General features: G+C 44.1%; 1 protein-coding gene and 2 pseudogenes across 1 annotated transcript; 1 reads left to right on the top strand and 2 right to left on the bottom strand.

Moving 5' to 3' along the window:
- Positions 1 to 854: 854 nt before the first annotated feature.
- Positions 855 to 2,686, bottom strand: LOC136517909 (uncharacterized; annotated as a pseudogene).
- A 169-nt stretch (positions 2,687 to 2,855) lies between these two features.
- On the top strand, positions 2,856 to 22,115 carry LOC136517908 (ATP-dependent DNA helicase 2 subunit KU80-like; annotated as a pseudogene).
- A 135-nt stretch (positions 22,116 to 22,250) lies between these two features.
- On the bottom strand, positions 22,251 to 23,929 carry LOC136517910 (acyl carrier protein 3, chloroplastic-like). The gene is made up of 4 exons (XM_066511563.1): positions 23,558 to 23,929; positions 23,322 to 23,426; positions 22,782 to 22,904; positions 22,251 to 22,689 (listed from the first exon to the last, which is right to left on the bottom strand). The coding sequence occupies exons 1-4, from the start codon at positions 23,627 to 23,629 to the stop codon at positions 22,561 to 22,563; spliced, it is 429 nt and encodes a 142-aa protein (XP_066367660.1). The 5' UTR covers positions 23,630 to 23,929; the 3' UTR covers positions 22,251 to 22,560.
- Between the last annotated feature and the right edge of the window lie 291 nt (positions 23,930 to 24,220).

Genomic DNA, 24,220 nt, shown 5'->3' with positions numbered 1-24,220 from the left:
TGAGTGAGCAAACTGGGGTGATCATGCATTTGTGGACATGTACTAGTTTGTAGGAAGAGAACTCGAAGTCTGAAACGCATAAGGAATTTCAACTCTTCCATAGATTACAAAGTTAGCAGTAGCACGAAGCTGCTCTTGAAACATTGGCTGATTGCCAGGCTTACACTGCTGGTTCTGTGTCTAAAATTGAAATGCCACTTCTTAAGTACCATTATCGTGGTGTAGGAATCGTATAATCTTTGGATTTGTTTTTCCTCACACACAATGTACCGATTTGGTTACTACTAATATACTACCAATTTGACTCCATTAGATTTGTGACATTTTTCTTTTTACTATAGAGAATTGGTAATGGGGTTTAGTTTTGGTCTCTTCTTCTCTACAGAACAAGTTTTACACAGGGAGCGCCAGGACTGTGTAGCTTTCCAACTGCAGCAGTTTTGCACAAAGATAGAAGATGGTCATTAAACCAATAATAAAAGTACAGGCGATGCACTGAAAATTTACCTACCGGATAATTATGTTTACTTCAGGGCAGGGGCGAAGCTACAGCTTGCCGTGGGGGTCTGCCGACCCCGATAAATTTCTGAAACTTTAATGGAACATTACTATATATAGTGCTGATTAGTTTCTAATAGCCACACCATCTCTAGAGAAGACACCGATGGTTATCTAGCCTAGATTCGCCCCTGCTTCAGGGAGCCACACATGCCTTGAAATAATAGACGATGCATTGAAATTTGAAACGCAATGTTCGAGGGCATGGTTCCACATTGAAAATTGCAAACAAATTCTAGGTTAGGAATTAGGATGATATATGCATGCTGGCTACCCACTTATTTCTCAGGTTAAACTCATCTCAATTATATAATATAAAAAATCCCATATCAGCTATAAAAGGGGTATGCATACCCCTGTGAGCATCTGCGGGAGTAGCAGAAAATACAAAGCAGTATCACTCAGTCATCAACACAGCAATTCACAGATGATACACTATTTCTGATGTCACGCACGCAATCCTCAAAAGAGCGATGATGATCTTGTAGATACAAAGCGCAGATGGAAATTCTGATAAATTGCCTACGAATGTAAATGAGATTGGATCTGGATTACAGTGACACACAACATATGCTTTACATGCAAATCATGGCTCAACAGGGGCTTTAGTCTAGTCAACCTCCGCACTCTGTCTTTCTCCGTGTTTTCGAGCAAACCCTGCAAAATGATAAACACAACTAGTCAGATAAAGTACAATTCTTTTACCGTAGGTAACACGTCACAACATATTTATATAGCACAAACTTGTTTGCGGTTTAGTTGCATAAAAGAGTTTGATAATCATGAGGCAGACCATTGTTGCATAGGATCACGACTGACATTTGGCTTCACTAAATAAATTATATGGGAAACAGAACATGGCAGATATTGGAACATCCAGCTGATATGCTAAGCATTATATTGTATCCAGATTACAGGCACAAAGAAATATCCATGAGGCAGAAAAATGAGTCGAAGATCTACCTGCCAAACAATCTCATCGAGGCACAAGCAGATCCTTCCGTATTTGTCAAGGAAGAGGCGCTCAGTAGGAGGTTTTCCACAAACATCCTTGACTGCTGATGTAATTGCAAAAAATCACCTCGGCCACTAAAAGGGTAGAAGGCAGTTTAAGTTAAAAAGAATGTAAGATGGCAAAGATTTAAAATGGAGGAAGACCAAAGATTATCAGAAAATTGTGACTTACAAGCAAGCTCATCATATTCATCCTTGCCAACAATGTACAGGCAGACGTCCCCAATCGTAGTATAAACAATAGACACAGACCTGGGGTAGCATTGAGGATTAACAGTGATGGAGCAATAGTCTAATATTTTGACTGAGAGGGCATATCATTGAGGATTAACGGTGATGGAGTAACGGTCCAATATTTTGGCTACGAGGGCAAGCATTACTCAGTAACAACCATAAGACTGGGACTCAGGAAGGGATACATGTACTTAAGACCAATTGCCTCTAACCCTCTGGCATATGGTTAACTCATACCACAGCTGATAAGCTGGGGCTTGACTTGTGAACATCTTTCATGCTTGCTTAATCAATTTATTATGACAGTAACAAGTTAAAAGTAACCAGTTGTTAACAGCACGATACTTTTTTTTTTCCCTGGAGCTAATTCACATGATCACATCAGAGATGGTTGATTCCTATATAAAACCAAAAGGGCCACAAGCATAATAATAAGAATGAAAAGGGTAAATGGTGTGTGGGGAGATGATCATGAAACGTACTTGTGGGAAGCAACGTGGAGCTCCTCGTTCTTTGATCCCTTGAGGTTCTCGGATCCGAGCTTCACCAGGAAGGAGCGCCAGTGGAGCCTCTCCTCCGCGGGAACCCCATGGAATCTGCGTTAGGGAGACGGTAGATCTCGTCAAGGGGGACGAGATCGAGATGAGATCTCCGCGGAGGGTGAGGGGGGAGGTACCGCTCGATGAGGATATTCCCGTCGGAGTTGGCGAAGAGCACGGCCAGTATCATCCTCTCCCCGGTCTCCTCTTCGTCGACGGTGCTGGGGTCTGTCTCCTTGTGTTGGTTGAGAAGCAGAAGCTCAGGAACGGAAGGAGGAAGAAGGCGACGGCGACGAGTTTGGGCTTCCCTGATGGGCTATTAACTAATCGTTTTGGGCCGGAACGCCCCGGACCACTCTCTTACTTTCCTTTTCGTTCCTTCCTCTGCACACCGCCGCGCCGGCCGAACGAAGGCGTCTTCTCTTCTTCTTGTCCCCCTCGCCGCCTCCGACCGTCTTCGTCCTCGTCTCGCTAGAGGCTGCTCCTCCCCGGCTCCCCCTAACCCATCCCCACCCGGCCACCTCGCCCCGCCCCCTTGGGTTGAGTTGACCACCCGACCGTCAGTTAGCTCCTGCAGCTTACCCCAGGCTTCGAGCGGGTTTTCATGGAGGCAGCATAAACCCTCTTCGGCTCTTCCCCTCTCTCTGCCGGGCGGCAAGTCCCCCTCCGCTACGTTCGCCATGGCCCGCAACAGGGTGCGTTCTCGTCTTATCTCCATTGCTTGCGCCCTGTTTCGACCAATCGCGCCTTCTAAATAATGCGCCACACATTTGGCTTCAAAAAAAAAAAGGCGCGATTTGTCGCTCGCCTATGCTAGGGTTTGATCAAGCGGGAAAACGTACTTATGTTTCTAAAGCCATTAGAATCTGGTCCTTGGGAAGTTAATGATGTGTTTGGTTTGTGGAGTCATCGCATGCTTCGTGAGGTAATGCATCGTGAGTTCATTCCATGAATTTTGATGAAATCAACTCATTCATCGTGCATATTAAAGATATAAAGGCACGCCGAATAGGACACCTCCCAGGTGTCAACGTATGTTCTATTTAGTTGGTGCGTTAGATCGAAATTCCACGACTCAGATGAAGCGCGTCACAATCAGTCTTCCTCCATGCATTCGGTAGTGGATAGATGAAGCAAGTGGACGCATTCAATGAAGTAGGGCTTCCCTGGTGATTGTATGCGGCACGCAAATGGACGGTGGCACATAGCAGGAGACGGTGGATTCTCGACATGCATGGCCGGTGCCTAATTAGCATGGTGGTCGGCACGCATGCGAGTACGCGTGCGTGCATGCTGCTGAGGCCTTGCTTGCTTTGCATGCATGCAAAAGCTATCGGTTTGTGTGTGCGGGTGCACTGCCGACACTTGCTTACTTGTATGCTTGCTGCTACTACGTGCGTGCATCTATGAGCCGCGGGTGAGTTTTCCCCCTCCGCCTCCTTCCTCCCTCTCTCTCTGCTCTCGACCTCCTCCCTCTTTGCCCCTCTCTCTCTCTCCACGTGGCGGCGCATCCAGGCGGATAGGACGAGGCGGCAGCGCACCGGCCGGCCAGGCCGGCCAATGACGCGGGCGGCCCGACGGCGCCTCTATCTCTTCCTCTCCCTCTCCCTCTCCCTCTCTCCAGATCTGCGGCCGCATCGGTCGGCCTCCGGCGCACTGGCGTGGCCAGGCCCCGGCGGTGGGCGCAGCCGCCTCCCCTCCCCTCGCTGCGCGCATCTCTCTCTCTCGTGCGCCTTCGCTTTCGGGGTGGCGGCGCGTCGCCAGGCCGCGAGCGCCGGCGGATCCCCGCTGCGTGTGCGCGGCGCACCAGCATGAGCGCGCCCGGGGTCTATGCCTTCGACACGGCGCCAGCGGCTAAGCGGGCACCGCCGGTGGCCGCGGCTCCCCCGCGGGGGCGGCTGGTGCAGGTGGTCTACGCGGCTCCTCAAACCTTATCCTCTCCCCATCTCCCACCGAAGGCCACCAGAAACTTCTTGACGCGTCCACCTCTCTCTGCAACCTCCTGTTCCCACGCTCCCTCTCCGCCCCTGCTGGTGGCGCCGCCGCTCTACGCGTCCTCATCGCGTCGCCGCGCCATCTCTCCCCTATAGACTAGGTCTTCCACATCTGCGCCGCGTACGTCTGTCTGTCGCTCCGCGATGGACGCCCGCCTCCCGCGCTGCCCCGTGACGGCGGGAACCAGCACGGCCGGCCCCGTCGCGGCGGTGTGTGGCACCCTACGCGCGGGCAGCCCCAGCGCGGTGGCACCGCCACAGACCAGCCTGCCCCGATGCAGGCGTCCCCCTCTGCCTACGACCCTCTCCTTCGCATGGAAGCTGCACCAGCGTCGTCCCCCAGGAGCCTCAACACGAGGTATGCTCTACCTTATTTCTTTTTATTCTGTCATTTTTTTGGAAATCAACAAAGCCTTTAAGTCACAAATAAGTTGGGGTAAGCTAGAGTTGAAACCCATCAGAAGCAATCAAGGTTCAGGCACGTGAAAGTTGTCTTCCAAGCACTCCTATCTAAGGCTAAGTCTTTGGGTAGAGTTCGATTCAGTTAGATGTCAATAGGAAACATATACAGTAGCAATTATATATGGTCTCAATTTGCAATACAAACTGTATATTTCCTCTGCTATGGTTTGTGCAAGGGACAAAGTTCAGCTAGGCGCTAGACGGAATCTAGACGCTGACCCATTGCCTAGCGCCTAGTCGGGAGTATTCGGTCCTAGGCGCTCCTAGGCGTTTTCCTAGGCGTTTTGGCAATATAGCCATAAATTATATATATATTATGTATATAACTATATATATGTATATAACTACTATATATGACTATATGAGTCACAGTAATGAGTAAGTAGAAAAAGAGGGCAGTAGACATATCTGATTTTTAGCTGGCTTACTCTTGCTTTCTTGCATGTTCCTAGCTCCTGCCTCCTGCAACACATTTTGACAGCTAGTAGTTAGTAAATTAGTCAATAGACAGCTAGCTGGTCATCCAAAAAAATAGAAAACACTAAGTTGTGACTTATCTGGATGATTTCAGCAGCCTCCCATCCATGAGCACACCATATCAGCAGCTGGTAATTACAATACAAGTGGATAGGACAGTAATACAAGTGCACAACACAATTTATAAATAAAGGACAGCACAAGCACAAGCACATAGTTCCCTCACTCCCTGTAGTTCAATACAAGCTGCACAACACAATTTATAACTAAAGGACAGTACAATACAAGCTGCAGTTCATATTTCTTCGTCACTGTAGTTCACATCCTCATCGTCATACTCTTCTTCTTCAGACTCAAATTCTTCTCCTTCATAGAGCTCCCTCACTTTTGCACTTCTACGCAGCTCAAGCTGTTCATCTGCTCCCACTGCCTCTCCAATGACAGACCAAGGTATCCCGGTACCTTCCATCTCATCTTCCTCCCCATCTCTAAAGTCAGCTAATGCACAATCATCCCCACCCTCTTGGAGAAAACCTCAGTGATTTTGTTTGACTTGATCTTTTCTCTCTTACTAAGCAGCTTGGAGTTGAATTGGATATACACCAGCTTGTTGAGGCGGGTTGTAGTAAGCCTATTCCTCTTCTTAGTGTGTATCTACAATTTAAAAAGAGCATTCTCAGTTCTACCATTAAATTGTAATGCTGCTGAAAGCCTGAAACAGAAATGTTCATAATAGATAGGTAGTTAGGTACTAACCCCTTCAAACCCACTCTAATTTCTTTCACAACCAGAAGAGCTTGATGTCAAAGATAGGATCCTTGTAGCCATCTTCTGTAAAGCTGGTGTTTCATATCCATACAGTCTCCACCATGATGCTGAAATAAAAAAACACCTCTATTAGTTTAGAAAACAGCAAACAACAAACAGCCATGAGCCATAGGAAGTACCTCTACCTGGGTTGTAATCAAAGTTTTCAAAATTCCTAGCAAGCTTCTTGCTAAAGGGTCCTTCTCTATTCTGAAACTTCTTTAGTTCAATGTTGGCAGCCATATGCTGCATGTCCTCATCATGATAAAAAAATTTCTCAACACAAGATATAAACCCTTCTGATATTTTGGGCTGATCAAAGATTGATGGGTCACTATAGCTATAGTGAGGATTCAACAAATAGGCTGTCAAATGCAATGGAGAATCAAGTCTTCCATTCATCTTCTTGTCAATAACAACTATTACATCCTTGAACCGAGCCTCAACATTTTCAAAGGCCTCTTTGATCTATCTCTTTGCCTTTAGTAGTTGTCCATAATGGAAACCCATGGATGGCTTCACATCCCCATCAACCAAACGGAGGACTTTGACCAATGGCTCAAAAACAGTCAATGTTAGCTTCACATCCTTTCAAAAGCTTGGACTCAATATAGTTGTTGCCTCTTTTCCTTTCTTTGATTTCACATCCTTCAATGAGTCCCACCTACTATGAACCACCATCTTCCTTAACTGGTCCTTCTTCTCTTGCATGCTACTCAAAGTGAGAAAGTTTGAAGCAAACCTAGTCACTCCTAGCCTCACTACCTCTTTCCCCTCTGTGAAGTATCTCAAGCACTCCAATGTCCTTGTGTGGCCATAGACGACAACAACAACAACAACAACAAAGTCTTTAAGTCCCAACAAAGTCTTTAAGTCCCAAACAAGTTGGGGTAGGCTAGAGTTGAAACCCAACAGAAGCAATCAAGGTTCAGGCACATGAATAGCTGTCTTCCAATCACTCCTATCTAAGGCTAAGTCTTTGGGTATATTCCATCCTTTCAAGTCTCCTTTTATTGCCTCTACCCAAGTCAACTTCGGTCTTCCTCTGCCTCTCTTCACGTTACTATCCTGACTTAGAATTCCACTACGCACCGGTGCATCTGGAGGTCTCCGTTGCACATGTCCAAACAATCTCAACCGGTGTTGGACAAGCTTTTCTTCAATTGGCGCTACCCCTAATCTCTCACGTATATCATCGTTCCGAACTCGATCCCTTCTTGTATGACCGTAAATCCAACACAACATACGCATTTCCGCGACACTTAGCTGTTGAATATATTGTCTTTTCGTAGGCCAACATTCTGCACCATACAACATAGCAGGTCTAATCGCCGTCCTATAAAACTTGCCTTTTAGCTTCTGTGGTACCCTTTTGTCACATAGGACACCAGACGCTTGCCGCCACTTCATCCACCCTGCTTTGATTCTATGGCTAACATCTTCATCAATATCCTCGTCCCTCTGTAGCATTGATCCTAAATATCGAAAGGTATCCTTCCTAGGCACTACTTGATCTTCCAAACTAACATCTTCCTCCTCCCGAGTAGTAGTGCCGAAGTCACATCTCATATACTCAGTTTTAGTTCTACTAAGTCTAAAACCTTTGGACTCCAAAGTCTCCCGCCATAACTCCAGTTTCTGATTCACTTCTGTCCGGCTTTCATCAACTAGCACTACATCGTCCGCGAAAAGCATACACCAAGGAATGTCCCCTTGTATGTCCCTTGTGACCTCATCCATCACTAAAGCAAACAAATAAGGGCTCAAAGCTGACCCTTGATGTAGTCCTATCCTAATCGGGAAGTCATCCGTGTCTCCATCACTTGTTCGAACTCTAGTTACAACATTGCTGTACATGTCCTTAATGAGCCCGACGTACTTCGTTGGGACTTTATGTTTGTCCAACGCCCACCACATAACATTCTTTGGTATTTTATCATAAGCCTTCTCCAAGTCAATAAAAACCATGTGTAGGTCCTTCTTCTTCTCCCTATACCGCTCCATAACTTGTCTTATTAAGAAAATGGCTTCCATGGTTGACCTTCCGGGCATGAAACCAAATGGGTTCATAGAGACCCGCGTTATTGCTCTCAAGCGATGCTCGATAACTCTCTCCCATAGCTTCATAGTATGGCTTATCAACTTAATTCCTCGGTAATTTGTACAACTTTGAATATCCCCTTTATTCTTGTAGATCGGTACCAATATACTTCTCCTCCACTCATCAGGCATCTTGTTCGATCGAAAAATATGGTTGAACAGCTTGGTTAACCATACTACAGCTATGTCCCCGAGGCATCTCCACACCTCGATTGGGATACCATCCGGTCCCATCGCCTTACCTCCTTTCATCCTTTTCAACGCCTCTCTGACCTCAGATTTTTGGATTCTCCGCACAAAGTGCCTATTGGTGTCATCAAAAGAGTCATCCAACTGAAAGGTTGTATCCATATTCTCACCATTGAACAATTTGTCAAAATACTCTTGCCATCGATGTCGGATCTCATCCTCCTTTACCAAGAGATGCTCCCTTTCATCCTTAATGCACTTAACTTGGTTGAAGTCCCGTGTCTTTCTCTCACGAACCCTAGCCATCCTATAAATGTCCTTCTCTCCTTCCTTCGTACTCAAATGTTGGTAAAGATCCTCGTACGCTCTACCCTTTGCCACACTTACAGCTCGTTTTGCAGTCTTCTTTGCCACCTTGGCCATAGACAAATATGGTAAATGCCTTTGCTTGGTCAACCACTTTCTTGAACCGAGTCAAGTTGCCAATTCCTTGGAGCATAAGGTTGATTGTGTGAGCTGCACAAGAGGTCCAAAATATGTGTGGTCTCTTCTCTTCCAATAGCCTCTTTGCTCCCATGTTGTTAGAGGCATTGTCAGTCACTACTTGCACCACATTGTCTGGACCAATCTCTTCAATTGCTTTGTCCACAAGATCAAAGATGACCTCACTGGTATGTGAGACATGTGACATCTCCTTAGAGCTGATGAAGGAGGTTCCATCAGCACAATTGGTGCACAGATTCATTATGCTTCTCCTCTTCCTATCTGACCAAGCATCGGTCATAATAGAGCACCCATTTTTTATCTTTTCGGCTTCACGTTCCTGCAGCAGACTCTTGGTTCTTTCATATTCTTCTTCCAACAATCTCTCTCGAAGTGAATCTTGACATGGAGGTACAAGTCCTGGACCAAACTGACCAATTGCTTCACACATTTGCTTAAACTCATCATTGTCACATGCATTGAAAGGTATTGCTGCCAATGTTAAAAAAAGCCTAATTAGTGATCAGGAATAACATCTAATGAATTAGTGATCATGTAATGTAAGTACAGAATAGTATACTAGCAATTTACCATGTGTATAGGCCCATCTTGCAATATACTTATGCACCTCATGTGTTCTTTCTTTCCAAAGTTCCTTGTTCAACTGCTGTTGCTTCAAAGAATCAGTCTTGGTAGCTTTAGGATCAATAGCACGTGTCCATTTGTCCATGGGTCCTAATTTGTGTGGCTCTGAACTTCCAACACAAGTGACTTCATTTGACTCTCCAACCCTAGATACATTAACTTCCTCTCTAAGTTCTAGCTCACGAACAGTCTTCTCCTCCCTCTTCCTTTTTGCCTCATCTAGTGCTTTCTTGCACTTCTGTTTAGCCTCCATGGCCTGCACTATTGTAGCCGTGCATTTCTTCACATTCTTTCCCTCATGAGCCAAATGTTGCTTCAACCTATAAATCCCTCCCCTCATCTCCTTACAAAGCTTGCACTTTACTTTGTCCTTGTTGTTAGGATCAACAAGAACACCATACTCCCATCCAACATCATCCGAATTCCTTTTCAGGATATTCGCTGACTCACTATTTTCTCCCTCACCTAGTGCACCCTCTGTTGTAGACATCCTACATTTAGACAATGGGCATTCACAGCAGGCAAAATCAGATCAACTCATCCATTCACATTCACAGAATCACAGGCATTCAAATCAGAGGAGAGAAGCAGGGGATGCATTCAAAACAGAGGACATGGAGGAGAGGAGCAGGGGAGGGGCCTGACCTTGGTGCTGCAGGTTCCAGGCGGGGCAGAGGAGGCGGGGCAGCAGCTTCCAGGCGGGGCAGAGGAGGCTGGCCGGGACAAGCCTCCAGGCGGGGTCGCGGGCAGCAGGTTCCAGGCAGGGCAGAGGAGGCGGGGCAGTAGCTTCCAGGCGGGGCAGGGCGACCGGCGGGGCCGGCGGGTGGAGCTTCCCTCCGGCGCGCCGTCGCAGGAGGAGAGGACGAGCGGGAGTGGCCGAGCGGCTATCTGCGACCTGGAAGGCAAGAATCGAGCGGGAGCGGACCTTTTCCCTCTTCTCCTTCCCGCGCGCATCCTTTCCCGCGCTAGACGCCATAAGCGCGCGCGCTTCCGCGGCGGACAAAAATTTCGCCGTTGAGCGGGTCGTCCGCCTACGCGCCGCCTTGCACGCCTGTGCGCCGCGGAATCGCCGCCGAGGCGCCGATTTGTGCCGCCTAGTCGCTGCTCCCTCCTAGGACTGCGACTATACCCTAGTCTACGCGGAGGGCCGTTGATTAGCGCTTAATCGCGCCTAGGCGCGCCTAGGCGAGCGCCTAGCGGAACTTTGGCAAGGGAATTGATGGATCTCATTTTACAAATAATTAGGCCTCCTCTCCATGTTTTCCTCTGCTAGGTTAGTTTGCTCTTGCCAAATTACCATGTATAGTGCTAAGATCTGCAGTCATTTTCTGTTATATATATTGACACCGACTTTTCTTTTCTCCAGTCATATTGCAACAAAAAAGTGTGCGACGGCCTTGAACATAACATAGTAACAGGCCACCTCCCTACTTGCTCTGTTGGTTCTTTACCCTTTTGGAGAGTAAAAAATACATTGACATTTCAGGAATTTACTGAATTACGTAATGCCTTACATGCAGCTCTGCCTATTGAGTATTTATTGCTTCGTTGCAAAAAACATCATGCAAGAGCGAGGTTCCGAAACTCTCTACTTGCTGTTTGGATTTTGTGATCCCCAGCCAATTTTGAAGGTGCTACGACTCCGTTGGGCTACTGCCGTTTCCATGGTGCAGTCTGCTGATTTGTGATCGCTGGTGCGTTTCAGCCCATCTATAAGATACAGGGGTACAGCTAATAGTTCTGTTTTTCATATATCTTATACGTCTACATCCGCATCATTTTATTTTTTCCCCCTTATGATGTGGTCCTGAGTATAGTCGAGTTTACTGTATTTTGAATCATTCTGTTCTTATTTCTGACATTAGTGTTCTCTAGGTGAACATGTCAAGGCACCAAACACATCAAGATGCTAATATTGCTATATGTATAGTCTGTGTTTCCTTTTTTTTTGGCGAAAAGATCTCTGCAAATGGGTGCATCACACCATCACTGCATCAGTTAGCTTCGTACATTCCTACTGTACTGGGGCACCAAAAATTGCTGCATATGTTTCTAATGGCCCAAGAAAAAACGTTGCTGATGGTTTTTTACATGCTCCATGTTGCCATAGGTAAAAGCATAAAACAATGTTCTTTAGACACCTAGGTATTCTAAACGTACTCATCATTGCTGTCAGAATTTTCTAATGACCAATTCTTGCATTTCTGCTTATTTGTGTCTCATGATGATCTAGGCCTATATGCTTTATACAAACATCCTATGAATAAGGGCTTACCAAGTACAGATCATGTGCAGTCTCCTACATTGTCATTGTGCAGTTATTTTATCTCAACTGATGATAAACATTCCCTTTAACTGAATCTGTCATTGTCATGGTTATCACACCTTACACATAATTATTACTGTACTGTATCGTGGATTCCTGTACAATAACATGGGGAGCAGTTTCTGTCAGTTAGGTTGCTGAAATTCTCCTTTTGAGTTCCTCTACCTTCTATTACAAATCGCCTTCTTACCTGCTCTTGGTGACCTGCATTATGACATTATCCTTACCCTGAGACAATTTGGCCGCCACTGTTTTTTTGCAGTGTAAGTTTCGGGTCCTTCTACAGGATACTTGCGAAATTAGGTTACTACAATTGACCAGTTGTGCTTGCGTCACCAACATTTCCCTTCGTCGTGCTTACCTAATAATTAAATTATGCCATATATGCAATTATGCTTCGGTTCCATTTGTTTGCTACAGCTAGGCCTGTCTTTTCATATGGTTCTATAAATTAATTATACGCTTCTAAATTAACCCTATCAAATACCGTAGCGTTACTATTATTACGAAGCCAGCACCATTGTTGGACACGCATTTTACATCAAGTTATCCCATCCCTATCCTACAGTCTTCCTATTTTCTCTATTTATGACTCGATTCCCTGTATATATGCAGCTCCCTAGACTTCCTTCGACTGATCGTCGCCACCTGTTAGATGTTCGCTATGCCACATGGAGATGATTAACGTATTCCATATTGGATTCATAGAAACCAATATGGCGATTAGTCTCCTATTGTAGGTTGCCAATATTTTCAAGCTTAGGACGCTAATTTTGAATACCAATAAATTGTAGCTTCATCCATCTATGTTGGTAGTTTTTCAACGAGCCCGCGGTGGTGAGCTGGGAAGGTCAGACGTCTGCGCGCTCGCATTCCAGTGGGGCTAGGCTGCTGGCGTAGGCCACGCCTTGCGCGTGCCAGAGGCCGAGGCTAGCGGCCGGTCGGGCGGTGGCCTGCAGGGCCAGCTCGCGCACGCCTTCCCAAGCACCTGCAGCGGCTGTCGGGCGGCTAGATCTAGGCTAGCCTGCCCTGCTGGTGGTTGGCCAGCTTAGAGCCAGCGCCCGCAGCACTCACGCTTCTGGCGGACGGCGGGATGGTCACGGCCAGCTGCAGCGACATCGTGCCCATTAGCACCCTGTCCTCGCATGTCCGCAACATTGTGCCACACTCGCCATCCTCATGGACTGTGCGTTGCTCCTTTTCCCGGCCTCCGGTCCACTCTTGATCCTCGTCCTCGTCCCCGTACCGGACCCCCACCCTTCTTTCTTCTTTTGGGGACACGGCCGCCCGCACGCCTCCCTCGTTGAGCGAACCCTCTATCATCTCCTTTATTCCCCCCTCCTCTCACTTGCGCAGGGAGCGTGCCATGGCCGACTTTATCCCCACAGCGTGAACCGGCATCGTATCCCATCCATGTCGTCTCCACTTCCAGTGCGCTGCGCCTCATCTCCGTTCGCCACTATAAGATGCCCTTGGTCCTTGCTCTTCTTCTTCATCCCCACCCCTCTCGAATCCGAAGCAGAGCTACGAGATCCAGTCGTCGTTGTGGAACTAGGTTCGTCTGACAGAGGCGATGGTGTAATCTGAGAAGGAATCTGGTTTTTGAAGAAGTTCAAGTCTACCGTTGGTTAGTTTGGTCTTATGGTTCACGATGTTTGACTTCTCAGTCCCCTGTTTCTGGATCTGTTGGTCATACGTCATGTTTTGGATAATAATTATCTTGTTGTTTCTCCATTGCCCTCGTCTATCCCGACTTCTGGAGTAAGCCTTGGTTGTACTAGGTTGCTCTTAACCATGTAACTTTAAATCCTGGTGTAATTTAGTGTTCGACGTCGTGTAATCTTTCGTGTAATTCCAGATTTACGAAATGTGTTATAGTTTCGTCTAAGGGGAGTGGATCCTAATTCACTCTTTTGTAAACCCTCGCGTTAGGAGACATACTTGTGTTGTAGTTTTTGCTCTTTCCACCTATAATGGAATCCTAGCCAATGTTGTGCTTTGAATCTAAGTGTGTTAGTTGCTTGAGCCCAACTCCATCAAATACTTCTTTCAACTAACATGTCATTGATTTGCTGGTCTAGAATAGGCACCATGTAATGATAACCAACATCTATGTTCGTTTACAACATTGTAATGAAAAAAACCATGTTACCTTTCCTTCCCATATTTTCCCATTTAATGTACCAAATAGACCAAACTTTCGTAGCAACGCGATGAGAAAACATATTAGACATATGAGCCATATTTCCCAATATTTTTCCTATACCAAGCACATCACCCGCAGCGAAGCGCGGGTAATAGTGGCTAGTACTAATTATTAGCCTGTGAGGAATGAGGTGGTGATGGATCAACTCATTCCTTTCCACAAACCAAATACAGAAAGTGAGGAGTGAGAAGAATATGGATCACCTCATTCCTCAAACCAAACACACCCTAAGTTCTCTGGTCAGGTGATGTTTGTTTGCCTGGACTGTACATTTCAGTTGCTCCTAGTTACTAGCTTGTCTGAATTTGTGTCATGAAAATATGTTCTCTGTTTGCACTGCATACATGATTGATTCCCCCACTGCTACTGTGAGTTCAACTAGTGATTTTTAATTTAATGTGCAAAAATTGACCACCTCATGCTCTACAGCTCTAGATAACATACATGTTATATATGATGTAAAGAGATGTGAAATTGTTCCTTCGTATCTATCTTAGCTTTATCAGTTTTTATGCACATTCTGCACAGGGGGGAAATTGGATGAACAAATGAGCCCTTGTTCTCTTGTCTGGACATTTCTATAACTTCTTTTTCAACTATGCATGAAATGGGCTTATCATTTCTTCTCTTAGCGATGCCTGTGTGTTTGCTAATTACCTAATTGTTTCTTAGGAAGTGGTGATTTTGCTGTTGGATGTTGGGCCTTCGATGCATGGGGTGCTGCAAGAGGTCAAGAACATATGCTTGACTCTTGTGCATAAGAAGGCAAGCACATGTTCTTTCATGCATCATCGAGCTTCCTCAATTAATGCTATTGCCTATAGTTATGCGAGTAAACCATCTCAGATTGATAGCTACTTCTGCAGCTAGTTTATAACAGGAGCGATGAAGTCGGTATTGTCCTCTTTGGAACTAAAGGTTAGTTGTTTATAGTTGCAACAACTGTTTCTATTTGTACCTCAAATTGTATTGATCTGTTGATTTTCTATCAGATTTTGTAAACTATTGGCTGAGCCTTTTTTTATTGTTTGTTCGAAGAGGTTCGAACTGGTTGTCATCTTGTAAGGACTTTATAACCATTAAGAACGAATTTAGATACAATTTGTTACATTCTCCGATTGGGAACCCTCCCTTTTCATTACAAAGGGAAGGCATGAAAGCAGTGTGTTTTGAGATAAATTTGATCAAACAGAATAAAACTGTGTTCAATGAAAAACAGTAAAACTTGTTTGTGCACTTGAATCATGTGTTGAGACAATAACTTCAGTTTCATAGGAATCAACATGATATAGGAATTTCAAGACGAATTCAGCGCTCCAGAGACAACTGCCATTAAATTAGTCAACTTCTTTTTGGTACTATATGGGCTTTAATGCAAGGATTGTTTACGATAAATCCATCTTTCCTACTATATTTCATTATGTCACTTCAAGGAATGCTTATGAAACTGCTCAAAGTTACATTGACTAAATGTTTGCTTAACAATGACAAAGGTTTGCACTTTTATTCTCTTGGTTATACATCTAGAATCAGTGGAGATTTTGGAACACTCTTCTTCTAGTTAGACAACGATATTAAAAATTATATTGCTTGTACATCAGTCACGAACACTGTCAGCATTTTATCTTTATTGCTTCTGAAAGTTAAGAATTTATGGAGTACACCCTGATCTTTTCAGGAACATGCAATGAGCTTGCAAAGGAGCTTGGGGGCTATAAGCATGTGACGGTCACACATGATATTAAAGTTGTAGATGAAGGGACAGCACAGGCTCTGCAAAACCTTCCATTAGGATCTGCCCCTGGTGATTGTATCCATGAAACAGCAGTAGCTTTAATTTTATCCTAATACTAACTGCTAGTCCCTTCGTCCCAAACTATAGGTCGTTTTGGCTTTTCTAGGTACATAGATTTTGCCATGCAATATGCATCTAGATATATGCTATGTCTAGATATATAGTTTTTACAGCCCTATAATTTGGAACTGGAGGCACTACGTATCTGTGCTGCTACACTACATAAACTGCGTGTCTCTAGGTCCACTTTCTTAATATTCCCTTTATATGTATGTGCTTGATAATGTTAAATCATATGTAGACAGTTTGAATTAAAGTAGCATTTCTTAGGCTGTCCATCTTCGAGTGTTTGCATTTTCTGTAGTGCCCTTTGTTAGATTTAACTTTTTTTGGTCCTTTATGTAGCGGTTCTTGCCTATTGATTGGAATACCAAACTGATTTCTCATGTGCTTCTTCTTTATATGTGTCCTGTAATTATTATGTATAGAACTATACATCTATGGTTTATTTAGTTTAAGTTGTTTTTGTGATTTCGTTTTGATTATAGCCTTGTTTTGTTCTGATGGAATCTGACCAAATTCAGCATAGAAATTCCTTGACTAAAGCAAAGTTCTGGATTCTATTGTTGTTGGATTGGATATGGTGATGAGGAAATTTGGTAATACCAAAGGGAAGCGGAGGCTCTGTTTAATCACCAGTGCACAAGATCTGTTAAGAGATCCGCCCGAGGGGACTAAAGAAGAACAGGTGGACACCATTGCAGACATGTTGAAAAAACACAGTATCAAGCTGGAGTGCATTATCTTCAGAGAACCGGGAGTGCATCATAATGCTGTAATGGAAGAAAACGACCGATTATTGTATCAGTTCAGAAATAGATCAGTTGCAAAGGTAGTTCAGGTTGACAGCCCTACATCGCTGTTGGGTGCTCTCAAGACAAGAAATGTGCTTCCAGTTACCGTCTTCAGGGGAGACCTAGAAGTGAACTCCAATTTTAAAATAAAGGTAGGCCCAGTTCGTTTGTCAGTTATATGTGATGTTCCAGCAGTTACAGAGGTTTATAATAATTTAAATCTTCTGCCTCAGTTTGCAAGGTTTTTTGAGACTATTAGATTTGAGGTGATTGCGTTAGTATGTCCATATTGCTCGCAATCATGGCTGATATGTATGCCCTTGTTAATAGGTGTGGGTGTATAAGAAAGCAGCTGAGGAGAAATTCCCCACTTTGAAGAAGTATTCGGACAAGGCTCCTCCAAGTGATAAATTTGCCTCTCACGAAGTCAAAGTTGATTATGAGTACAAGAGCGTTGTTGAACCAGACAAAGTTGTTCCACCAGACCAGAGGATTAAGGGGTATCTTTATGGTCCTCAAGTTGTTCCTGTATCAAATGCTGAATGGGAGGCAGTCAAGTTCAAGCCAGAGAAAGGTGTGAAGCTTCTAGGATTTACAGATAGATCCAATGTACCACAGTATGCTTTAACCTTTAGCTTGGTTTCTGAGTCTCTAATTGTTGTTCTTCGCTGCTTGGTTTGTAGTTGTTGTTGTGCTTTCTGCATTATCATTAGTCTTGACATCAATGCTAGACATGATCATTAAATTCTGCTATCAGCTAGTGATCTGGAAACCACTCCTTTTCTTTTTGCTAGAGTTGCCTCTTCTCTTACTACCACATGCATCATTGGTGATAGTAATTGTTTCTTATTGCTACAGTGTATGTTTAGATAAATCGCAAGACCAAGTATTGTATATTCTTTTTTCTCGAACACGCAAGAGAAGTGTGCATCATTTCATTAAGAGAGAAAAGAGTAACTGTACAAAGGAGGGAGCCTCCCCCCTCCCCCCAATCCACAAGGGAAACACTAGACCAGGACAACTAGCCTTCCACAGCTAACATGACCTGTCACTATGAGACACAAGGCCAAAGAAACTAGTTGAGTAGAGGCTAGGCAACAAAGAGCACTCAACAGAAAACTTAGCGAAAATTAACCTACAACAAGCGACCCAGCCAGAAGCTCCTTCATATTATGTTTGTTTGGGGTCTTCAAGGTCAACCACAGAAGCAATTTGGTTTCATGCCCGGAAGGTCAACACGGAAGCAATCTTCCTAATAAGACAAGTTATGGAGCGGTTCAGAAAGCAGAAGAATGGTTTTCATTGACTTGGAGAAGGCTTATGACAAGATACCAAGAAATATTATGTGGTGGGCTTTGGACAAACATAAAGTCCCATCAAAGTACATGACCCTCATCAAGGACATGTACAATAATGCTGTGACTAGTGTTCAAACAAATGATGGTAACACAACTTACTTCCTGATTAAAATAAAACTTCATCAAGGGTCAGCCTTGAGCCCGTACCTCTTTGCTTTGGTAATGGATGAGGTTACCAGGAACATTCAAGGGGATATCCTTTGGTGTATGTTGTTCGCTGATGATGTAGTGTTAGTGGACGAAAGCCAGGACGGGAGTAAATAGGAAACTAGAGTTGTGGCGGCAGACCCTTGAGTCTAAAGGTTTTAGATTAAGCAGAACTAAAACCGAATACATGAAATGTGACTTTGGTGGAGCTGCACAAGAGGAGGGAGATGTGAGTTTGGAAGGTCAAGTAGTGCCTAAGAAGGATACCTTTCGTTATCTAGGATCGATGTTACAGAGAGATGGAGATATCGATGCGGACGTTAGCTATAGAATCAAAGCAGGGTGGATCAAGTGGCGACAAGCTTCTGGCATTCTTTGTGACAAGAGGGTACAACAAAAGCTAACAGGCAAGTTTTATAGAACGGTGATTAGACCGGCTATGTTGTATGGAGCATATGCTGGCCTACAAAGATTCGTCATGTTCAACAACTGAGTGTTGCAGAAATGCATATGTTGCGATGGATTTGTGGTCACACAAGAATGGACCTGAGTTAGGAACGATGATATACGTGATTGCCTAGGGGTAGCACCAATTGAAGAAAAGCTTATCCAACATCGGTTGAGGTGGTTTGGACATATCCAAAGGAGACCTTCAGAGGCACCAGTGCATTGTGGAGTCCTAAGCCAAGCTAATAATGTGAGGAGAGGTAGAGGTAGACCGAAATTGACATGGGGGGAGGCAATAAAAAAAAGATTTGAAAGCTTTGGATATACCTAGAGATCTATGTTTGAATAGGAGTGCTTGGAAAGCAGCTATTGATGTGCTTGAATCGTGACTAGGAGCTCTTGGTGGGTTTCAACTGTAGCCTACCCCAACTTACTTGGGACTGATAGGCTTTGTTGTTGTTGTTGTTGTTGTTGGGGTCTTCAGGGTCAATCATTTGAAAACCTTGCAAACATAAACCTGTGGTGAGATACTGAGATGGCTGAATTGATCTATAAATTGAACATAGCCATACAGAGTGATCTGGCTTGACTGTAGACAAGAGGGAATGAAGATCCTCTCCTCAGTCCTCACCAAGTCCTGCCTGCATCAGTGAAGCTGAATTGTTATTAATGACTTAATGGTTTATTTCAACAGATGAAACCTGTGTACTTAATTTTATCCTTGGGTGCATATTGTAATATTTTTATGAAAATTTGTTGTAAAAATTCATCCTGGTGCATTTTTGGTTGGCAGCTTAGTAAACCCTTCTCTCACCCCCCTGTAGAGTTAAGTTCTCTTAGCTTTTCTGCTGTTTTGAGTGTTGCCACTATGTTCTAAATTTTGACTATCATGATAGTTGTTTACTTTTCATTATTTTTACTGAGTCTTTTCTTTGCAATTTGGACTATCTGTAAAGTGTGTTTTTAATTATATTTGTAAAGCTGCACATAAAATGTCTTTTTGATGTTCTGTAGTCTGTAACCTGCATGCTTTCATGTTCTGTAAAGTGTACTTACAAGTAATGGTTCCTTTTTTCTACTTCAACAGGCAACATTTTATGAAAGACGTATGCTTGTTTATACCTGAACCAGGCAACATTAAAGCAACTCTTGCAGTTTCTGCCATAGCAAGAGCAATGCATCAAATGAACAAGGTTGCTATTGTGTGATGTGTGTGGAGGCAAGGTCAAGGGAATGTTGCTCTTGGTGTATTGACGCCAAATATTTCATCAGTGAACAATGTCGTAAGTATTATATTTATGCCGTTTACATTTGAAAGCTTTGATGAATGCTCAATCAATTCTTTACTATATGCTGCAGCAAGATTCCTTTTACTTCAACGTGCTCCCATTTGCTGAGGACATCAGAGAGTTTCAGTTTCGATCCTTTAGCAGCATGCCATCATCATCTCAGCCCACTGAAGAACAACAAGAAGCTGCAGATAACCTAGTGAAGATGTTAGACCTAGCACCACCTGGAAGAGAGGTCCTCAAGCCTGAGTTTACACCAAATCCCATGTTGGAGGTACTATTTTTCATGGTAGAACATCATCTGGAATGCATACATGGTCCTATTGGTTATTCTATTTTCATCTATTCCCTACATTAATGTGCCTTTAGTAAGGTATTGACTTAGTGCAAAAATACTGTGGCTGTTATTTTTAGTCCAACAAAAATCATGACATTATCAACAAGATGTGCAGTTGTGCACTGCTGTAGGCTTTTGGCAAATACTGTGTCCCTCTTAAAGTGGAAATAATTTTACATGTCAAATGGTAAGTATGATAGCTGTATTTGTGTCCATTCTGCACCAGTTGTCACCCCAAAGAAAAGTTCGGCCAACATTTGAGAATTAAGAACATAGCAGTAGGACTTTATGGCAGAAGAAGGGGTATGGGAGGATGGAGTGTTATATGTCGAACAAAACAACTTAAATTCAAAATTTATGCGGTAACCAAACATTTCTGCAATACCATTGGATTTTGTGCATGAGGTAGTGTGTGGGTTGCACACTTGCACTGCTGGTTTCATTGATTATGGTACATTGTCCCCATTCAGAGATTTTACAGTTACCTTGATCTCAAGTCAAAGCAGCCAGATGCAAATGTCCCACCACTTGAAAGATCTCTAAGGAGGATAACTGAACCTGATCCTGATGTGATTGGCCAACAAACACAATTAATCCAGAATTTAGGAAAAGCTTTTGAGCTGAAGGAGAACCCCAAGGTTAGATGCAAATATTTGTTATATTGATTGAATTTGGTCCAATTTTACAAAAAAAAAAAATACATCATTGATTACAGAAAAAGAAAGCACGAACACAGGACATATTGGCATATACTGGTGCAGGTGATCAAGCTAAATCTGTAGAAGAGCCTTCTGTAGAGAAGGACAGACTTCTGGAAAATACACATCCTCCAACAGAGAATGTTGGGGCGATCAGAGATTCAAATCCAGTTCAAGATTTTGAGGCCATGCTGGCTAAGAGATCTTGCTCAACTTGGGTTCAGAAGGCTATTGAAGATATGCAGAATTACACAGCAGCTTTGTTACAAAAGTCTCGTGATGGGAGTAACTACCAAAAGGCACTTGAATGTTTTGCTGCTCTGCGGAAGGCCTGCATTATTGAACAGGTAAGCACTCTAGGGGTTTATTTTCATGAGCACATGATAGTTACATGAGCCAATGTCATAAGATTTATGGCAATGCCACATGGGTAGGTTGGGTCTGATTGGATCCACTAGTGCTAAAATAGTTAGCACCTAAAATTAGTAGGTATGGATCAAAACAGGCCTGCTAATAGACCTGCTAACTAGTAGTTCATTAGCATGCTTGCTGGGTCTCCTTAAAATTGAGCAGTTGTTGTAGCAAATTAGATATTGCCAGTTTTGCCAGTCTGTTTGTCTCTGTTTACACTGGGCGTGATTCGTGATCAGGAACCACAGGAATTCAACGAATTCCTAACAAAGATTTACGAGAGATTGAAGGAGGGTGATGCTGCCAAGTTCTTTCGACTTCTCTCCTCAAAAAATATTTCACTTATCAGCAAAGAGGAAGCGCCTGACAGGTTTGCAAAGCTTTCGCCATGTGTCCATCCACATTGCGGTTAGCATGGCTTTCGTTTCTTAACATCTCCGATTGATCTCCGTTCTGCTGCAGTGATGTGACTGAAGAGATGGCAAGAAGTTTCTTCCTGAAACGAGAAAAGGCGTCTCAGTAGCAGCTGGTAGCTGGAACCGCCTTTGTTGTTGTTGTTGTTGTTGTTGTTGAAGGGATGATTCCTGTCTACGACTCTATTGTGTTTCGAGTAGATTCAGCTTGGCTTTTGCGTGGTGGACTGGGCCGGTTCATCACAAGGAAAAGAGCAAGGCCTTTCGGCCCACTTCCTTTGCTCTGAGCCTCTGAACAGTCAGGTCGTGGTCCAGCCTCGCCGAATCAAACACTTTTGCGGTGCACAGGTGAATTCAACACTTCATTTCAATCCTCGCCGAATCAAACATTTTTGCGGTGCACAGGCGAATTCAGCAATTAATTTCAAGCAAGGCAAAAGATACATCGAGAACATTTCAGACAAAACTCACAAACTCCCTGGATTTGAAATGAAATTGTATAAACTTGAAATTCTTCACAACAAGTTCCAATACCTGTGTTCAGCTACATGAATGGGATACCGTCTCTCACAACTTCCATCTCTCAGCGACAGGGAAATAGGATGATTTCCCTGTTTTATTTATTATAACCCCAAAAGGCATACATAAGAGAAAACTTGGTAATTCTGACTAAATATAATTGCAATGAACTATATATAGGCCTTGAGAAACCATCCTGACAGCAGTGCACGTGAGCTCGGTGCCTGCAAAACTAATCATACAAACACTGGCGTCATCTTAAGCATCCTTCTCCGCAATAAGCTTGTCGATGAGAGCAGCAGCGTCCTCCACCGTCTGGATCTCTTGAGCACTCGATTCGTCCACGCTGATTTGGAATGCCTCCTCAAGTCCCATCACAATTTCAACCTACACCAAATTCAGAAATGAATATACCAACAAGCTTCATAGTTCCACTTATATATGATGTTAGAAAATCGCATTGACTTGCCAGGAGTTACCGTGTCGAGTGAATCAGCTCCAATGTCTACAAACTTTGTCTCTCCTATTACAGTGGTGTCTTCGGGTAGAGCTAGCTGATTCTTCACTATTTCACAAACCTTGTCAACAGTTTCTTGTTTAGCCTATTCAAGAATTTAAAATCAATTGTTATGGATCGTCATGATCCACAGCAAAGAAGGGAGTAGAAAATGCATTTCGTTCCAATAAACCATTCAGAATGTTCAGAACATATAAAGTGGCTATGTTGTTTGGCTGGAATACACAAACACCCACGTAAGCAAAACAGCATATTGAATGCACAGTGTTCATTGGAATGAACGAGGGGGGGGGGTGATGCAGCAAGAAATAGGTCTAGGAAGAACATTATCAGCATTTCACAATGTTCAAGGCACATTTTAAGCATGGTGGAGAAGTCCAGGACCATTGAATGCATATTATAAGATAATAAACCATCTAAATAGCTTCCCAGTGAAGTGAAATTTGCACGGTTCAATGGATGGAACAACACAAAGGCGCTTGCTACTGATAGGAGTACGTACCTGAAAGCACTTTGGAATCCGCCGCGCCCGAATTGATTGAAAGCTTGCTCTTTGCCTGGGGAAATTGAAAGATGCCGATACCCGAAACGACACTGCATCCATTCCCTACAGTGACAGGAAAGCAGAGCTCCGGCATCTCGAAATCAAAGATCCAAGCTTTGCACCAGTAGTAACTAAAGGAAAGGATAAAAACGCCAGGAACGCAGCGAGAACGACCCAAGAAAGACGATGCAGACCTGGACCCGGAGCGCCGGGGAGTAAGTGACGGTGGCCGATCCTGCGGCGACGGCGCTGACGGGAGCAGCCATGGCTGCAAGAAGGGATCAGCGGAACGAGCAAGACGAATCAGCTAGGCCTGCCTGCTACTCCACGAGCGATGAGTGCAAGAGAGAGGAAGAATGGGTGGGAGCTGAGGCGCGGGCGCTTTGTTATTGCGGGGGAGGCGGCGGCGTTGCCTCGTGTCCATCGACGGTCGTCGATGGAATCAACTCCGATGTTCCTGCGGCGACAGCGACAGCGACAGCGATTCGAGGGAGGGAGACGCGGACGCGGAGGAGTGTGCTATGCCGATGCGTCTTTGGGACGACCATTTGCCGCTCTGTCATCATCTGTTTGGAGTATCATGGGAGATCTCTCAAGATGCAAACGAGGCCGGGCGGCTTTTCCTTTCTTGTCACAGGCTTAAAACCAAGTCCAACCTTGTTCAAAGAAACTAAGTTTTTTACTTTAAATAATAAAAAAATAAAACCTACTTCATTTATCCTAAATTATAAAACATTGTGGCTTTTCTATTATTGTCCTGTTCGCTTGGCTAATAAGTCATGACTCAAAGTACTGTTGGTTGATTTGTTGTGAGAGAAAAATATTGTTTATTAGCTGAAAAAATACGACTTATAAGC

The sequence above is a fragment of the Miscanthus floridulus genome, chromosome 17 (genome assembly GCF_019320115.1).
Source record: "Miscanthus floridulus cultivar M001 chromosome 17, ASM1932011v1, whole genome shotgun sequence".
NCBI classification, from domain to species: Eukaryota; Viridiplantae; Streptophyta; class Magnoliopsida; order Poales; family Poaceae; genus Miscanthus; species Miscanthus floridulus.
Note: the sequence above shows the minus strand (reverse complement) of the source record. Positions and strands in the feature narration are given on the sequence as shown.